General features: G+C 34.9%; 4 protein-coding genes and 1 pseudogene across 5 annotated transcripts in view; 3 read left to right on the plus strand and 2 right to left on the minus strand.

The window, feature by feature from the left end:
• The window catches only part of LOC104751415, an 8506-nt gene extending 7852 nt beyond the window's left edge, over nt 1–654 (plus strand). Inside the window, exon 6 of one of the 2 annotated variants that reach the window (XM_010473350.2) lies at nt 77–654. In XM_010473350.2, coding sequence (XP_010471652.1) covers nt 77–318 — 242 coding nt within the window. In that variant the 3' untranslated portion in view covers nt 319–654. Of the gene's footprint in view, nt 1–61 lie in introns of both variants that reach the window. The other variant, XM_010473351.2, reaches the window with a different exon arrangement.
• Nucleotides 989–2717, plus strand: LOC104753856 (annotated as a pseudogene).
• LOC104751416 (BEL1-like homeodomain protein 11) lies at nt 2712–4485 on the minus strand. The gene is made up of 4 exons (XM_010473352.2): nt 3968–4485; nt 3223–3608; nt 3077–3137; nt 2712–2983 (listed from the first exon to the last, which is right to left on the minus strand). The coding sequence occupies exons 1-4, from the start codon at nt 4259–4261 to the stop codon at nt 2855–2857; spliced, it is 870 nt and encodes a 289-aa protein (XP_010471654.1). The 5' UTR covers nt 4262–4485; the 3' UTR covers nt 2712–2854.
• LOC104751418 (probable ubiquitin-conjugating enzyme E2 16) lies at nt 6748–8590 on the plus strand. Its single transcript, XM_010473356.2, has 6 exons — nt 6748–6909; nt 7009–7112; nt 7226–7328; nt 7588–7651; nt 8159–8247; nt 8334–8590. The coding sequence occupies exons 1-6, from the start codon at nt 6880–6882 to the stop codon at nt 8427–8429; spliced, it is 486 nt and encodes a 161-aa protein (XP_010471658.1). The 5' UTR covers nt 6748–6879; the 3' UTR covers nt 8430–8590.
• LOC104751417 (cytokinin dehydrogenase 5-like) lies at nt 8422–12500 on the minus strand. Its single transcript, XM_010473354.1, has 5 exons — nt 11590–12500; nt 11374–11501; nt 10973–11239; nt 9544–9806; nt 8422–9082 (listed from the first exon to the last, which is right to left on the minus strand). The coding sequence occupies exons 1-5, from the start codon at nt 12167–12169 to the stop codon at nt 8722–8724; spliced, it is 1599 nt and encodes a 532-aa protein (XP_010471656.1). The 5' UTR covers nt 12170–12500; the 3' UTR covers nt 8422–8721.

Here is a 20173-nt window from a genome sequence, read left to right on the forward strand (position 1 = left end):
AGAGGAGAATGCTTTGGGAGAATAACAATCGAAGCCATGGCCTTTAAGCTACCTGTACTTGGTACTGCAGCCGGAGGTACAATGGAGATTGTAGTGAACGAGACGACCGGTCTGTTACATAATGCAGGGAAAGAAGGCGTGATACCTCTTGCCAAGAACATAGTGAAATTGGCGATGCAAGTTGAGTTAAGGTTAACAATGGGTAAAAATGGGTATGAGAGAGTAAAAGAGATGTTCTTGGAACATCATATGTCACATCGAATAGCTTCAGTGCTCAGGGAAGTCTTGCAACACGCAAAGGCTCATGCTTTACGATGAGATGAGATCATTAAACTACAATGTTTCTTGATCTCTCTCTTATTTATTCTGTTCATAGAAGTATACAATACTACCGCATTGTTTTTTCCTTTCTTTTGTGTATACGAGTTGAGATTAGCTTTGCTGCTGAATTAAACTACAATGTTTTTTCTTTATCACGAATACGAGTTGAGATTAGCTTTGCTGCTGAATTAGTAAGTGTACATCTCCAGGGTGTTAACTGGTAAAACCAAAACTTATGGGGTCAAAAGTAGTATATGTATAAAATAGCGGGATTTAATAGATATAAGTTACGAATGTTTCAGTTGTGAAAAATCAAACGGGAAGTATATAACAGATTCTTTATTGTTTGTTGAGCAGAGAACAAGAAAACACACAAAAAAATTCTCAGAATCGTTTCGTATCCTTGGTGGTCCTCTTGATTAGCACTTTAAGGCTTTGTTGTAGGTTCGCTTCCATGGAAGACAGAGAAGAAGAGTCAGAGAGGAGGAGATCCATGGCCATTACTCTGTATGAGTTGAAGCTCCGCATGCGCAAGTTACACCAAAGTTCTCTCGATCTTGGTTCCTTCTAAACCCTAATTTTCCAGCTAATTGTTTTGCCAAACATGTCTGATCTTTAGGGTTTTATGATATGCATGACACTTGTTTTCTGGATTCAGCGATGACTCTATGAGCTACTGGAACATTCCAAGAACGAGTTTGAAGAAACTGAACACATTCTCAAATATCTTACGACTACTCGTGCGGAAAGAGTTGGAGAAGTTGTGAAACCTCTAGAAAAAGAACGATGTAAACCCCTCTCTCTCTCTCTCACTTTTTCTGGTTTTGTTTTGTTTTGTTTTTTTCTTTTTTTTTTCCAAATCATTCACTTTCACAAATTCAATCTTCAGTTCTTGTGAAAGGAAACAATGGCCGTCGTTACGTTGTGAACTGCTGCAGTAATGTGGATCAGTCAAAGCTAGTTTGTGGAACCAGAGTTACTCATGAGAAAAAGACATTGACGATAATGAGAATTCTCCCTCCTATGGTTGATCTATTGGTCTATAATATGGTGCATCGAGACCGTGGAGATGTTAGTTACTCAGATCTTGGTGGTTTATCCAAACAAATCAAAGATCTTCAAGATTACATTGAGCTTCCTCTCAAAAATCCTGGAATCTTTCAACGACTTGGTGTAAAGCTTCCCAAGGTTTGGATTGATTACTTCTTCTGGTTTTGATTTTTTTTTTTGAAAAGAAGAAGAGAATTATTGTATCGAATTATGTTAATAGGCAGTACGCAGTACTTCTTTATGTACCTCCTGGAACTGGAAAGACATTATTAGCTAGAGCAATCGCTAGCAACAACATGGATTCAACTTTCTTGACGGTTAGAGTTCATAATCATATACATTGCTAGTTTTTTTTTCTTAGCTTATTCCAAAGTTTAGGATAAATTGGTTATTTTGTAGGTTGTTTCTAGCGCGCTTGTAAGCGAAGATTTGGAAGATAGTTCATTGTTAGTGAGAGATATGTTTAAATATGCTCGTGATCATCAAGTAAGTTCTCATTTTTTTTGCTTAATAGATGTTGTGATTTATTTTTTAAATTACTTACGTATGATGATCTGTGTTCATTAATTCTTCTGGTTAAAGCCTTGCATCATCTTTATGGATGGGATTGATGCTATTGGTAGACGTCGTGGATCCAGAGAAGGAGGAGTAAAAACTAGTGAATGTGACAGAGTTCTCATGGAGCTTCTTTCTCAGCTTGATGGATTGAATGAACTTGATAAGGTTGTCTTCTTCTTCTTGGACGACCTTTGTAGTTTTATAATCAGTAGAAATATATTATACTAGCATGAGTTCGTTTATGAATCATGGCTTTTGTTTTATTTAGGTTCAAGTAATAATGGCAACAAACAGAGCTGATGTTCTTGACCCTGCACTTCTTCGACCTGGTAGAATCGATAAGAAGATAGAGGTTCCATTGCCTAATGTTGATTCTAGAATGACAATACTTAAGATTCATGCTTCTGCTATAACTAAACATGGAGAGATTGATTACGATAAGATCGTGAAATTATCTGAGGTTTGTCACACATACATATATACATGACTTGTGTTTGTGTAAAGCAAAAGTGCAAAACAAAACAGAACTTATTTTTTTGGAAAAAATGTCTTTTGCAGGGATTCAATGGCGCAGATATGCGTAACCTATGTACTGAAGCAGGGATGTTAGCTCTACGTTGTCCCAAATGATTTCATCAAGGTTAGTGTGTTTCTTCTTACGGTGATCTTTGATCACTTGTTGCAATCTTTCCCACTTTATATCATAACTAAAACACTTTTTTTGTCAGGCTGTAACAAAACTAGGCGAAGCGAAGAAACTTGTATCCAGTGCACATTACTATTGCTGATTATCGGGAAGAACAAAAATAGAGAAACATACCGAAGAAAGATCTAAAATATGATTGAAAAATTCATCAAAAGAAGAAGAAGCATAGATCTAATAAGCTAGACTGAGAACCTTTGTTCTGTTTTTCTATGGTTTCAGTCAGTTTGAATCATCATTAGCTTCTCTTTGCATGGATTCATCTGAGGAATCTCCAAATTCCTCTCTATACATCTCTTCTATCATTGGTTTCCAGAGTCGAACTCGAGCATTTATAAACCAATTTGATACCTTTGATCATCATCAACAACAACAAAAATGACAATCAGAATCAGGATGATACCAAAAGAAATTAAAAGGAAGATCAGATCCAGAGGAGTGTACTTGGTTCTTGGAAAGCCCTGTTTCAGACGCCAACACCAGCTTCTCTGCTTCATTCGGATAACTGTTAACATTACAACAATCAAATATTTCTTCTCCAACATTTACTTCGACCCACTGTTAGAAACTTAAGCAACAAGAAAACTTACGGATGCAAGAAATGTTGAAAGAGCCAAGCTCGGAGAATAGCAACGGAAGTCTCAGGCAAGCCTCTGATGGGTTTCCAAGCATGTCTTTGTGGTCCTTGAACCAAACCAAGACGCTGAAGTGATGATGAAGTGTTCCCATCGAACAAGCTGAGCTGTGATAAGCCAGAGCTGATGATCTTGGGAACATCTTGATGAGAGTTGATGAATCTCCGACGAACAGAGTTGAGCTGAGAGATTATTGCTTCTTCAAGACTACCGAAATGTCGAGTCATGGCTTGAAGAGCTAAACCCGTGTATACTTTGGATGATCCTTCTCCTGCTATTTCCTCAAATGCTGCAATCACTTGCTCCAATTGATTGCAGTACATGTCAAATCTTTCTTCTACCTGTCCATAAACCGGAGTTAACCAAAATAATGTTACAACAAAAACAGAGGAAATAATTATGGGACATTTAGGAAACCAATCTTAAAACATCTTAATTCAAAAAAAAATAATACTACCTATATGCATCTTAAAGAAACATACCATTTTTGGTTTAGATTTTTTGACCAAAATTTAAGGTTTTATGCTTTAGGGTTTAGAATTTTTGGGTTTGAGGTTTAGTCTTCAGACTTTAGATTTACTTATTAGACTGTAAGTTCTGGAGTTCATGGTTTAAGAGTATACACTGCTTTGTTAAATTAAACATATATAAACCAATTTAGACTATTTTCAAAGTTGTTTGGAAGATTAGAGTGACTGACCTGTTGCAATAAACTGAGAAGCTTGGTGATTTTGATATGAATCTCATGATTCTCAGGCAAAGACATGAAATCTGAACTGCAAAGTTCGGATTTGATTTCTGAAGACAACTTAAAACCGGATCTTTTCCTTCCTGGAAACAGCTGTTGGATTAGGATGTCGTTGCAAAGCTCAACATCTCTACCACCTATATCGATTACTTCTTCTACAAGGCACTGCACTGCCTTGGCATATCTTGAATCCAACAAAGTACCACGCAGAGATGAACACTCATGTCTCACCCTATACTCCTCCATCTTCTTTCTACTTGGAGACGTTCTGTTTACTCTTTTTGCTCCACATACATAAAATAAGTAACCAAAAAGCAATCAATATATATATATATATATTATTCATAATTTCATAATATATTTTATATAAAAAATTGGAAGTTGACTTGTAGCGAAGCTAGCTTTTGAAACCCATAAATACTAGGCCAATGCTAGTTACCAGTATAAACCAGAGTGCCTCCAAAAATTCAACGAATAGCATTATATTTTTCTTCGGTTTTTGATAATTGAGTAACATGATATATTCGGTGGACTTTCTTGCTTTTATAAATTATCAAATTTGAAATATGAAGAAACTGTTCGTTGAAATCTGTGGAGTTTACTGAGGTAGACCATTATTCGATTAGACCCCTCGTAAACTATATTTTTGTGGCAACCCATAAAAAATCTTTGACGTTGAAAAAACACTATTAGAGGTAATCCATGGTCAAAGCCAAGTTTAGAAACAATTATTGTGTTAAAGAAAAGCACTGAAGATTTTGAAATCACGAAGCACCTAGAGAGAGTAAGAAGAGCCAATGCTGCATCCTGCAGCAAAAGCACTATGCATAGTTACCTACACCTCCACCTACTAATAGCACTTAGTATTTAAAATAATGGCAAATAAATAAAAACAATTGAGGTAACACACCTGTCCAAGAGAATTTGGTTTTGTATATCCTTGTCAAAAAAAAGAAGAAAAGGGATATATATGGTCCCTCTCCTCTGAGCACCAAACAAACAACAGGCTTTTGCATAAATGCTTCTTCTTATCTTGTTTCAGCATCCACAATCCCTTTTTGAGCTTCTAACTTTGTTGGGAAGTTCAAAACCCAAAAAAGAGAAAAAGACACACACATGCAAACAACAAGTATTAACTTCTCTTATAACTTTTCTTTTTAATTTTGTAAGAATTATATTTCAAAATGTTGAAGGAAGTATAATATAATTAACATGCAAATTCTATCTACTATTTGCCTTTTTTTATATTAATTAAGTTATATTATATTTCTACAATCCAGATTATATACATAATAATCAAAATGGGTAAACTACATACTGTTGTAGAGAAAACTTGAGAGTTGTTTGTGGAGTCAATGATGATTGTCATTAGGGCTTAGGGAACTAACTCTGATTTCACATTTCCACAATTTTTTTTTCTACCAAAGTAAAAAGACAAACTCCACAATTCTTCAAATTTTAAGAATGGAGTTAAAAGTTGACAACAAAATATTGGAGTTAGTTCAAAATCTTCATGAGATTGAGAGTTTTACCGTATTAATGGCGATGCAAAAAAAAGGGAGAAGCTGGTTCATGATTGCTATTATTTATTGGAAGTTCAGAGATTTTGTCTGCGTCTGAATCTGAACTCAGAACAATAAAGGCAAAGGAGCATGAAAAACTTTAAAGAGTAGTATGTGTATTTTGTTGATAGTAGCTGCGAATTAGGACAACTCGTAGATGTTGAAAAGACGCTGCAAAGATCTCGAAGACATTGCTTTGGCTTTTCTTAGTTTCACATCTACTTGCTACTTTGCGAGTTGCTACAACACATCCAATGGCCTTCGATCGAGTCTTCGACTTTTGACCTATTCATAGCTTCCATTATATTATTATAAACTGTTATCATTAATTTATGTTGGTTAACATAAGAGTTTGCATACATTTGAAGGTTAAAAGACGTAAGATAATAAAATCATATTTTAGCGCGCTTTGTATTATTGATGTTAAAAATATCGTTAGACGGTAGTAGGACGACATGCGAGGTGGACCTTAGTTGTGGACCGAAAAAATGAAAAAAATTATATGAAATTTATTTGGAAACTAGTTGTGTTGATATTTTAGGCATTTAAAAAAATATGTAAATGTCATGAACGTTTAATAAAAATATACAATTAACAGTATGTTTGATTTGGTGTTGATTTCATTATTATCACTTTTGTTCCGTTTTGTTTTTGGTCTCGAATAAATCAAGAAATAAGCGTAGTAAAAATTAAATAAATTGTTACCGAAATTTTTGCAATTGAGCTATTTTTTATTAAATTAAATTGTATAAAAGAAAATGAAAAAAATTGGAAACCTTTTTTTGACAAAACGGAAATTAAATTGATTTTTACAACTGTTTATACACTATTCTCATCGGTATATTATTGCACAATTTGAAAGTAGTATTAAAAATTTGTTTAAATAATATTGTGATTAAAATTTGGTATCAGTGAAAAATATAATAAAATGGGTGATAATGAAACGAACGCAGAACGTGGAATTAATGTTACGATTGTACCGCTTGGACCGTTTCATTAACGCAGCAGCAAAAATCCAGGGGATCCTGGCTTTGTTTGTGCTGCATATCACTGACACAGATACACCAAAGTACGAAACGGTCGTGGATCTAAAAAACCGCAGGATGCTACACGTGTCATCATCTCCACCGTCTCTAAAAAAAAAATCTGCTCATTAAGATCTCTTCTTCAATCAGACAGAGAAAGACCCCACAAATCTGAACCCTCCGATCTACTACGATCCTTCCTTCCTCGCTTCTTCTTCTTCTTCTTCTCCAAGGGGGATCTCTCTTTTGTCTCTGTCTCCATCTCTTAGAAGGCAGTATGACTAGCTCCGGTGCTCCTTCTCGCAAGGTTCTGTCTCTCTTCTCTCTCTCAGTTGCTCTGTTTATTTGACTTTGGTTTTGGAATTAGGGTTTTTGACTTTCTGTTTTGGGAAACTTGTGTGTGTAGGCTCTGAGCAAGATCGCGACTAATAGACTTCAGAAAGAGCTTGTTGAATGGCAGATGAATCCACCCACTGGCTTCAAACACAAGGTCACTGATAATCTCCAGAGGTAATTTACTAATTTTGGGTACTTACTTCTAGGTTATATACTTTATTCGTGTTGTGTGAATCATACGATTTTAGCAATTTCTTGATGTGAAAAAAAAATCATGGGTTTTGCAGATGGATAATTGAAGTTATTGGTGCTCCAGGAACTCTGTATGCTAACGATACGTATCAGCTTCAAGTTGATTTTCCTGAACATTATCCTATGGAATCACCACAAGTGAGTGTATATCTCTCCTCTTGTTCTGTGTTAGTTTAATCAGTGTTATGAAGATCTCTTGACTAATGAATTTGTTGTGAATTTTGAAACTGTAAGCTGAACTGCATTTGCTTACTTCATTGGATTTCACATTAGTAGTAGTGCTTGATAATCAATTTGGTATCTCTGATATCTCTCAAGTTTGGTCTCTGCTTTCTTATGAAATCTCTTGAGCTCTATCGAGTTGACTTGAGTATTAAGTTCTTATTCATTTGTGCAGGTGATTTTTCTTCATCCAGCTCCTATGCATCCTCACATCTACAGCAACGGGCATATTTGTTTAGGTATATCAATATCCTCTGTTTTATGATACTCTCTTTGCTGTTTTGGTTATTATCTCGCTTGTGTTGGTTGATTACTAGATTTATAATGGCTCTTCTTGGCTTGCCTTCATCTGAAGCTTGATGGGAGATGTCAATGATGATGATTAGTGTTTAGCCTCCATAAATTTGTTTCTTGTTATATGTAATAAGGCTTCTCTACTCTCTTATGTTGGTAGTAACAAGACATTTTTGGATATTAGGCAATCCTAGTGATAAACATAAAAGCTATTTATGAATTATATGATCTTCTTGGAACTGATTTGGAGTCTTATATAGCTGATGATATATATTCCTTTAGATCCAACGGTACACTCGTATTCTTAAGATCAGTGTTGAGAAAAAATGTACATATTGACTGAAAACATTTGGCGTGTTTCCTGCATTTTATTGTTCAGATTCAATTCAATAGCACAATTTTAAACATAGGCCACCCTAGAGGAGAATCTAATGTTGTGTATCAATTTGCAGATATTTTGTATGATTCTTGGTCTCCAGCCATGACGGTGAGTTCCATCTGCATCAGTATCCTCTCCATGCTGTCAAGCTCAACTGAAAAGGTACGCACAGCTCTTAAGCTGAACCATACTCTCTTTGTTCTTCCACAAAGCTGAACCTTCCTCTCGCTTGCTTGGTTTTGTTGCAGCAACGACCACCCGACAATGACCGTTATGTGAAGAACTGTAAGAACGGAAGATCTCCAAAGGAGACCCGATGGTGGTTCCACGACGATAAAGTATAAAACCTCGTTCGACCATTAAAAAAAATGTAAAATAATCCGAAACAGTCTCGAGGTTTGTTGTCTATTTTTAATTTAACCGGGTTTAAGCTGTCCCGAAACCCATGTCCAAAATCCGTGAATGTAAAAAAACAACACAAAAAAATTTGACTAATTTGAATCTTCTACTCTAATTTTAAAAGCCCTACTAACAAAAGCCCCAACCTAATCTCTCTGATGCTTCTCTACTAGGTCATATATATACATCAGGAAGAATATTTTTCTCAACTACTACTTTCTTCTGGTTTTGGTTCTGTCACCATGAAGCCGCTGACGAAGAAGGAGACGATGGAGGAAACAAAGACAAAGATGGGTTTTGAAAGATTCTCTGACCAGTAGCAAGTATGTGTCGCGGATCGAACTCATCTTTCAGGCTTCTGAACCGATCCCACTTGTCGCCAAAATGGGCCACCCACTCTTCCTGTGTTGCGTGGTGAGGAAGGTACTGCTTCACATTGATCTTAGCTTGTTCGCAGAACTCCAAGATCCGCCTGTTCTGGTCTTTCAGATACTCTAGCTTCTGAGTCTCCTCACCGTCCGTTAAAGCTGACCTCAATAGAGCCACCAGATAGAAAACTTCCTCATCCGGCGTCACGGCTGAGCTCCTCTCGTCCCATCTGGCAAATAACAATCAAATAAAGCCACGTCAGCAACGACAATATCTATATACAATTAATAAATGATGTGTGGAGGGTTCGTTGAGATCGGTTTGGTTTAGGAGAATCCGAGCGGGACCCACCCACCATGAGTTCTAGGAACTTAATAAAAACAGACAAAACCTAATGTGGACCGTCGGATTTGGTCGTAAAAACAAAACGAACAAAAGAGAAAGACGAGCCGACGAGGCGTTATTGTCAATCTTAGCTGGTTCGATGCACATGTGGACAACGTTTTACGGACAATCCCATGTACCACGTGTCGAGTTTTTTTCAGTTTTGACAAACTTTTTTATTATTGGACCACTAATTAATCCCCACAAGCCACAAGTGTAACTTTGCATGCATGCAAGACTCGTTTCATTCTTTTTTCCTAACGACAGAGTTTAGAAGTAGTAATCAACGGTTATGCTAAGACTTACTTGTCTTTGTTCATGGGGTAGATAAGGATAGGGCCACTTGTTTTATTCCCCAAAATGCCCTTGAAAACGCCTTTGTCGAAGTCAGAGATTCTTGATTTTGGTACGAAGAGGTTGAGCCATGGGTGTGGAACCTCCCACAAATTCTTGGACCGGAGCTTCAACTCCGCCTTGTGTACCCGGTCCAGAAAATCCACATACTGCAAATCTGTCGTAAATACTGATGTCGGTATGAAATTCAATTTCTTCATCAAAATCTCTACTTCCTGTAAGAAAGAGAAAAAAAAATTCCACGTTTAATATACTTAATCCGGAATAGGAAAATAAAGTTTACGGGGAAAATTAAGAAAAGTTGTTTTGCTATTAAAGCCTACCAAAACAAAAGATAAGTTAAGATTCCAGTAGAGTTGGTCTTTAAAAAAAGTTAACTTAGAGAAAGAGGAATCATTATTTGGTGAGTGGTCCATGACCTTGTCCACTACTTAATTAGTAACCATGATTAATTCGCTAGTGATAAACTAAAACATCAGAAGAAGAAGAAGAAGAATATTTTTAATGTGTATTATTAAGTTCAGGTGGAAAAGCTAGATCTCTGTAGATCCTCTCTGGCTTCTTCTTCATGTCCTCTTCCAAATTTAAATTATAATAAAGTGTAAACACAACAAAAATACTATGGACACTACTTTTGATCATATAAACTAAATTAACTTTCATAATGATTTCCCAATAATCGCATAGCGTTAAATCCTTCCAGATAGTCATCAAATATAAAAAAGAAAATATCTCTTTATCTAAGTGAATAATGAAAGTGACCTGATCGACGGTTTCGGAGTCGGAGTCGTGGTAGTTCTTGGTGATCTCTAGGCAATACAAAACGGACCCGTTCGAACTAACGGACGAGATCTTGACGGGGTTACGTGGAGAGAAGAAAGAGGATCTCCAATTGTTCACGAGACCTTCGTCCACAATCACAAAACCTTCCACGTAATCAAACTTTAATTGACCATGCATCGATATTAAGTACTCTTGATCCTCTGTAAACACCTCAAAGCTCGAATACAATACCCTTATCCATCTTACCTGTCATCATAATATATTTTAGGGTTTTAGTATCTTAAAATAATTTTTAGAAAAATATATTAGCATCAACAGTAAAAAAAGTTAAATATTAAAAGACCCGCCCGGGATTTTTAATTTTTATTATATAAAAAAAAATTACCCTTTGGGGAGCAGGTTCAAGAGAGATTCGTGCTCGTGTAATGATCCCAAGTTGACCTAACCCACCAAGAACTCCATGGAATAGCTTTGTGTTCTCTNCTAAATTAATTTTCATAATGATTTCCCAATAATCGCATAGCGTTAAATCCTTCCAGATAGTCATCAAATATAAAAAAGAAAATATCTCTTTGTCTAAGTGAATAATGAAAGTGACCTGATCGACGGTTTCGGAGTCGGAGTCGTGGTAGTTCTTGGTGATCTCTAGGCAATACAAAACGGACCCGTTCGAACTAACGGACGAGATCTTGACGGGGTTACGTGGAGAGAAGAAAGAGGATCTCCAATTGTTCACGAGACCTTCGTCCACAATCACAAAACCTTCCACGTAATCAAACTTTAATTGACCATGCATCGATATTAAGTACTCTTGGTCCTCTGTAAACACCTCAAAGCTCGAATACAATACCCTTATCCATCTTACCTGTCATCATAATATATTTTAGGGTTTTAGTATCTTAAAATAATTTTTAGAAAACATATTGGCATCAACAGTAAAAAGGTAAAATATTAAAAGACCCGCCCGGGATTTTTGATTTCTATCATAAAGAAATTTACCCTTTGGGGAGCAGGTTCGAGAGAGATTCGTGCTCGTGTAATGATCCCAAGTTGACCTAACCCACCAAGAACTCCATGGAATAGCTTTGTGTTCTCTTCTTCTGAGCATCTCATCACCTCTCCTTTCCCTATTTTTCATTTCAACTTTTTGTTATTTAAACTTCAAATAAATATTTTTTTATATATTTGATGAATTTGAATGTTTTTAACACTAACCAGTTACAACGTCCATCTCAAGGACGTTACTAATCTGTGGACCATGGTGAAAAGCTTGACCACTGATTCCTGCATTGGAGAGTGTACCTCCTACGGTGAGGTATAAGTAATCAGTCCAAGATTTTGGTGCTAACCCATATTCCAACGTTTTCCTCAACACATCGACCCATAACTCTCCACCCCAAACGTCCACATACATTTCATCCGGTCGGATGAGTGGCTCCGGCGTCCCGGTTACGCCGTGGTTCATCTCAACCACCACACCGTTCCTCCCCGCTGCTGCTTGCCCGTTTATAGAATGGCCGTGACCTCGAGCTGAGACCGGAAACGCGGTGGCTGAACCGTAAGCTGTTCTGACGAGTCGTGCCACGTCTTCGGCCGAGGATGGATGAAGCACGGCTAATGGCTCTTCCGGAGACTTTAACATACCGAAGTCCGACGAAACAGAGGCTAACTCGGTAGGGTGGACGCTGAAATATCCGTCGACATCGATGGCTCCGATGCGGAGGAGCTCACTAGGACCAACGGCTATGATCAGTTGACATATAGCGAACGTGATGAGGAGAAAGCTTGACGTCATTTCACGACTTATGAACGAATAGTCAAGAAACAAGAATCAAGATCGAGAGGAGGAAATAATATATAGAAGATATTCTGATAATGGTTTTTTTTTTTCAGATAATGGAAAATTTTATGGGGAAATGAAAAAACATATATAGGGAGATCCTTGGGGGTTCGTGAGAGCTAACGTAAGCCCAGATTACGCTTTGAAGATTTTCTGAGCAACATGCACAGATTCTCTGTCTTTCTTTTTTTCGGTTTGGGTGAAGAAACTTTAATATATTATTTACAATAATATATAACGAGTGTTTTTAATATTATTTTCGTTCAAAATTAACGAGTTTATGCGGTTTATATGTGTGTGTCGAGAATATGAAGACAAAGAGTTCTCTTATTTATAGGACAAAGAGTTGTACCGGAGAAGATCACGTCATATTCTCTTATTAACAAGTTCATCTTTACACAAAAATCAACAAAAGCACCGTGTGATATCTACGTGTCACTCACTGTTTATACTATTAACCTTTTTCTTTTTTGTCAATTTTGATTTTAGCTATAACACTAGTAGTTTTGTATCATATAGCTACAAAAATTTGCTACAAAAAAGTTAATAACAAATAATAGCTACAAACTGTTACAAATTAGTAACAAAATTTAATATAATAGATATTGTAGCTAATTAGTTACTAAATGTAGCTATATAATTACAAATATTAACAGAAATAATTTGTAGCAAAAATGTTAAACATTTAGCAACACAAAATATTGTAACACTGTGGTACACAACACCTAATGTAACAAATTGGTAGCAAAAATATCTGACCAAATTTAGCTACAAAACTACGTAAAGGATTTGACTAATTCAAAAACTGGCAGTGTCAAGATACAAAAAAAAAACAACCAATTTGATATATGGTTATGAAAAAAAACGTGTTATATCAGTGTTCAACCTAAATACAACTGATTTGACAGTTGACTTACGAAAATTTAGTTGTCTACCTCTTACCTCTAGAAGTCTAGAGTAATGAAGAACAAGCACTAGACAATTCAACAGTACATATTGATTGGTCCCAAAAACGTTTTATGATGGTTAGTGTGAATCTTTGATAGTTCTCATCTCTTATCATTAGCCAAAAAAATGTAACTATTTAACTGAAATTAACGAGAAAAAAAAAAAAAAAAAAAAAAAAANGAGAAGGAGAAGAGGATGGGATAGAGGTCATGGCATGGGGGAGACTGGAGAGATATGGGGGAGAGACGAAACATATGAACGCCACGTGGGATATTCACGTGGGAGAGGATGAGGTCACACGTGTGTAGTGAAAACAGTGGGGTCTATTTTTTGGATATGGAGAATCATAGTGGCCCTGTTATCTCCTGAGATGAAGTAGTTCTCTCTTTCACGTGGTCACTGTGCCACAACCACATGGTAAAATAATATTCCTTCTGTCTCATAAAAGATGATGTTTAGAAGCATTTAAACATTTTAAAAAAACAATAATTATTGAATTTAAATATATTTTTTAATTAAAAAGAGTATTATTTAATTTTAAACCAATAACAATTTAAAATTGTAAATATTTTCAATGATTACTTATTGAAATTTACAAAACATCAATTTTTGTGAGACAAAAAAATATCTTAAAATATTAATTTTTATGAGACAAAGGGAATAATAACGAGGCAAATAAATATCACAAAACCAAAATAAACAAAGTAGATTATCAAAATAAAAATAATAAAACGAAAATATGATGAAAAAAAAAACTATACGATATTAAAAAAAGAGAAGATAGATAGATTCTTCTTCTGCAGTACTTTGCAGTCGGTAGATCCTCTCTTTGGCTTCCAATCGAGATGGTTATTATTTTTACATTTTTTGTTTTTTTTTTGGCAATCTCTCAAATCATAAAAATCTATTTGTTTAGTATTTTATAAAGATATGATTCTCTATATATATAGTAGGTGAAGTCAAAATTGGTTTAACAAGACTCCGTACGTTGTTATTACTTACATATAAAAAAATCTAAATTATAAGCTGCTCTTCCTCGAGTTTTGTATATACTATTAATCAAAAGTTTGTAAGCGATTAAATATAGGAATGTTGTTCTAAAACAAATATTAAGACGTGAACTGGTGAAGTCACTTTGGATGACCGAGAGATTGAAATAATTTATATTTTTTATTTTCGTTTATGTGTGTTTTGAATAGTGGGGAATCTAACGCCTAGCTAAGATTTGATGATAATTAGTTTGGTGGGTCGCGATTTGGTACTATATTTCTATAAGAAAACAACGAAGAGCAAGTTGGGATCTATTTGATGCCAATCCAAACATTAATACCTTTGCACGATAATATAGATTGGTACGTTTTACCAATTTCTCAAATCTCATTATTGTCAACTTGTTCTCAAGTTTTGATTTTTCTTTTTCCTTTTTCGGATTCGTGTTTTCTTTCCTCCAGATATTCTAATAATGGTCAATATATCAAATTTACACTTCTATAATGCGTGGTTTAGACGTTATATTTGATTAAATCCGAGAATAATTTACAAGCATGCATGCATTTGTTACATAATTTGCTCTTTGTCAATGTGAAATTTTAAATCTTTATATAGTTTTTTGTTTCTGCAGTAATAAAGTTTTGTAACTATAACACATACCAATAGGACTTATTGACGGGAAACTTTGATAAATCCAATCAATTTTTAAAACACAATATTAAACAGTTAGATTATATTGCCACTTGAACATGGCACCTACGTACGACTTGGTGTTCTTAATGTTCATAAATAAGTTTTATATTGGCATATCGTATATATATAGTGACGAAAGATTCACATTTGGACACTGATGATGAGACTAATTATATGCTTTCTTCGTAATATATACTCCATATTACAATTATCACATCTTTCACCACCTTTTGTTTTTTTGTTTTTTTTCTTTTTTTTCTTCTTTTTGTGAACAATATCCATATTGAAATTTGTGAAAATGTAATGATAACGATATAACCAGAAGAAAGAGGACGCGCGTGGGGGCCAGCATGTCTCATAGTATATGTTTATTTGTAAATTAGTGAGTCGATGAATAAAACAAGAGATCAGCAAATATTGGTGTTTAAAAGAAAGAAAAAGTTGCAACATGTAATTTATGTCAACAATATCGTTGAATTACACCATCTCCAATGGTGATTTTTAACAGGTTTTAAATCAACTTTTTCAAACTCAAAAATATTAAAATTAAATCAAAATATCCAACAACAAAAATAGAATTGGTTCTAAATGTAAAATTTTGGAACTAACTCTAAGATTTTGAAACCAAAATTTTAATTTTATATTTTTTCAATTATAAAAAGAAATAAAACTTCCAAATTCCCTATCAAATTTGTATATTTCATGGTTTTCATATAATAGAAGACAAGTAAAATCACTCTAATATGATATGGTTGTTTCAGACATAAAAGAAATGAAAGGTAAAAAAATTGGAAATCGTGGTAATTGAATAATTAAACATCTGAATTAAAAGATTAATCTATGCATTGCATTGATATATATGTTTATTTGAAGAAAAGTATATAAGTATATAATTTGGGATTATGTATTAATCCGTTGGTTTGAAGCCTTGAAGGGCTATATATTATGTATACTTGACAACCACACCAACAAAGTATATAATTTGGGATTATGTATTAATCCGTTGGTGTGATTATATACTTGACAATCACACCAACAAAACAATCGGTACGGATGTTTATCAATAGAAAAAAGTCTAAAACATAGCAAATACACATAATTCAAGAATGATATGACTTTAAATTAATAATACGATGTCTTCCAAAATGAAAAATGTGAAGTGACAACGGCACAGTGTGTATGTCTGCGTGAAGGAGAACAAAACCCCATTCTAGAATTTATAATGTTTTTAATATAGGGTCCATAGTTCCATGTAGACTGTACTGATTTTACAGTCATATTCATATATGTGGCCGGATATGCAGTAAAAAATACTTACCCTTGATTTTTTTACTTTTTAAACTGTGGCATACAGAGAAAAGGACAAATATTTTTGTTTTTTTTTGTTCACTACTCTGGCTTGTAACAGAGTTATTATGCTTAAATACTATACAGATCCTGGTTCGTGCATGTCCCATCTATGCTTAAATACAGATCGTGGTTCATGAATGTCCATACCGATCCTGTAGTATACCAACGTTTTTTTCACAATCCTNGTTTACAAAGGTGATACATAGGTGGAATGAGGGAGGGTGCTCTAGCAAATGTGAGAATCTTCAAGACAAATAGATCAAAGTTTACAGCAGTTTCTGGCTCAATTCTCATAGCATGAGGTGAAACTACATCTGGGACTCTAGAAAGATATGTGCAATATTGTAACAAAGCAGGTGGGTCCTCCCTCTCATGAAGCCAATGGCCATGGAGGTTAAGGAGTCCCACACAAAGCTTGTAACCAATATTGCATTGAGATATTAAGACATACCTGAGCTTACATCCTAGTGTTAGTTGAAGGAGATTGAAGGATAAGATTGTTTTAAGGTTGAACCTAGGGAAAGGAAAGGAAGGTCGTAACAGAGCAGGTGGGTCCTCCCTCACATGGAGCTCATAGCCATGGAGGTTAAGGGTTCCTACACAAAGCTTGTTGTCGGCTTTGCTTAGATGCACTAAGATAGACACTAGGTTGGAACCGGGAGGAAAGTGGTAATGATACAAATGATACAGATTAAAAGGTTCGGTGAGCGTTTGGTATACATTTTCCAACTGATCTTGACAAAAGGATTTAACTGACCAATCTAGACAGGCAATTACACAGCTATTTGATTGTTTGCGGCCAACCAAGATAGAGGTAGAGTGACCTAAACGAGATGGGTTCGATAAACTTCTATATGGTCGAAATAGCTTCAGGATCAGACATGTAACCAATACTAGTCGAAGAACTCTATCTACCAGGGTTTGCGGATAAGAGTTGGGCTCAAACCTGGATTGAGGGGACAAAGGAGGATTTGATAGGGATCTGCATTGAGAGCGCAAGTCGTAAAAACTCATTCCAGCAACAGGATCGGCATAAATCAGACTGGTCTGATTTGTGAGGCAAATCTTCATTGGATAAAGCGGCATATCGGAGGAGAGCATAGCCAAGACACAAACTAAAGAGAACAAAAGTGCAGGAGGGGGATACAAGGTCACCATGATTGACGCTTTTATCGACCAGATCTCGCGCAGTTCCGGCGTCAAAACAGAGCTCATTTATAGCATTGGCCAAGTAGAACACTTGGTGATGGGGTAAGAACCCAAGGAGGAAGGAGATGATGAGATTGACATCAAGGGGAACCGGTAAGAGAGGTGATGGGCATAACACACATGGAGCCTAGAAATCTCAGATTTATCATCGAATGGCTGTAGTCTCAGGAGAATCACCTCGTTGAGACGAAACACCGGTTGAGCAGAGGGGTGAGAAAGGAGTTGAAGCTTACGCATTGCCGGAGTAGCGTGACAGATCGAGAAACCTCCGGTGGATTCGAAATCGATCCAGAAGCAGTGCTGGTACAAGAGGAGAGAACCATGGTGAACATAAAGCAGCCCAGCGGCGCCAATTTGAGACGACCCTGCCTAGAGGAGGAAACTCGGTAGTTGTGTCAGGGAGAGAAGCGGCTAAGGCGAACTGAATTTTACTCTTTCTAAAAAATCTAGTGTCTACCTCTAACTGCAAATTTTATTTTTAAGCGTTCAATTAGTATATACTCTCTCTATTTCATAAACATTGATGTTTTGAGATATTTTTTGTTCCTTTACTTTTTTTAAAATATGTAAAAACTTCTAAATATCAATCTTTTTAGAGACAGAAGAAATATTTATTGTACTATAACGATAGAGATTCTTTGTGTAATGGAGAATGAAAGAGTTAAAAAACAACCATATGTAAATCCTTACCTCAAAAGAGGAGACCGCCACATTATTACGCATTTCCATGAAATAATGCTATTGGTCTTTCATCGATTATGTATAAATTAATCTTCGAATCGGACCAAATCCAACACTCTTTTGTACACAATATTCTCTCTTTAAGCTCATATAGCATTATGTCTATTAATATATTACCACTTGACATTTTTTTTTTGTTTTTTTTTGTAAAACACTACAGCCTTGTTCCTAAGGTTGATCAGCTTTATATATATAACTTTAAAATCACCAAAATGCAGTTAATTCTTGTCGTTTTCTTTTTTCTTTTTCAAACTCACAACTTGGACTTTAAAATTTCTCAAGAAGAATCGTTGCTGATTTTTCTTTTTTTTTTGTTTTGGTGATTGGGTTTATATATCTTGTTCTTCTTTCAAAGATAATTTTAGGTTTTAATAAAATATAATTTGGAAATGACAAACTTAAAAGTAAATTTTGTTTGTTTTGCGTTTACAGTTATAATTATGTTTAAAATTGAAAATTACATTTAACAAGTAAAATAACGTACGAGCTAAAAAACCCATGAATTCTGCGGTTTACAGAATAAATGTTTGCAAAGGCATGAATACAATTTTTTAATGAACTAGAGTTGGATGATAAAGATATGTGAGACGGCTTGATAAAATAGAAAATAAAGGAGCTAGAAGTCGTATTCAAGCAAGAAAAATGAGTACAAACAGGTGGAGATAACCTAACAAAAGAGATCATACGTTAATAACTTAAAACAGTGGACATCGACCTAACACTCTTCTCTCTTTCACATTCCCATCGTTAACTTCCTTCAAAAAAAAATCCTTCATCCTTTTCCTATTTATTATTCGTAAAACTTAAAACTTTGTATAATATAATCCTTGGAAGTACAAAATATATATAATATTATTGTTCATCTCTTTCTAACTAAAGACTTCGATTATTGGTCATATGATGATCTTTTCCACGTCTCTTTTTTTTTTTCTTTTCTTATTCCTATCTCTCATTATTCGTTTAAATTGAACAGAAATTTTAACATCTCCAATTGTACACTCCACTTGAATGATGTTTAGTCACAATCTAAAGTTAAACCCACACTTGACACACTTCTCTAATATAAAGTTTCGTTTGACCTAAAAAATCATAAAAGTATTTTCTTTTTAATGTAAATTTAATTTCTATACGTACTTTAAAACTGCATTTTTTCTAAATTTAATTCTATATATATCTAAGCAAATCATAAGGCGACGGTAAGAATGTCAGTCTTGTTCTCAACTCTTACGTGTTAGACGAGACGACTAAAGGAACTATATTATAAGAAGAATACATCTTTTTTGGAAATGAACGAAGGACACCATCAATTACTTTAAACACTTTTGCTCTAAAGTCTAAAGACTCTGCCTCGTCAATCTTTTATGCAATTAGTTAATTATTCCTTTGGTTAAAAGTTAAAACCGAGTATGTGTAACTTTATCGTGGCATCATCGTGGGTTCCTTTTGGAGTTCGGAACCATCTTTTTCGAATCAGTCTCTCAGCCATATAAGTGGTTAGGAAAATTTTGTGCATATATTTATTATAATTCGTTATAATATTGAATGGACAGTATGTTGTAATGTCGAGTTTAAATTGATTAGTGGACCTTACACACAACTGTCACTTGCGAGTTTTTTTGGTCATAAACCAAACATATCCACCTTTCTCCATGCAAAAAGTGTCCCATACATGATTTAATTTTAGTTACTTTATATATCTGATCATTTTGGTCAAGATATTATTCGCTGATTATTTTATTCACGAATAACACAATTATTTGGGGTTATGGTGTTTTCTTTTATGTACGTGATCGCTCTACAATCCATATTGTATTGTCTTGGTCTAATATATAATGATATCTTATTATACTTTTTATCACCGTGTGAACAAAACCAGTATCATCCGTCGTTCTCTGATTGTGAATGTTGGATGCATGAAACTGGTTAATTAGGATTTTGTTGATTAAAACATAATTACGCAAAATAATTGAATAAACTGACCAATGAGTAAAACACCTGACTAACTTAATTTTCTTCTCTATTTTTACC

Source organism: Camelina sativa, chromosome 16 (assembly GCF_000633955.1).
Source record: "Camelina sativa cultivar DH55 chromosome 16, Cs, whole genome shotgun sequence".
Taxonomy (NCBI): Eukaryota; Viridiplantae; Streptophyta; class Magnoliopsida; order Brassicales; family Brassicaceae; genus Camelina; species Camelina sativa.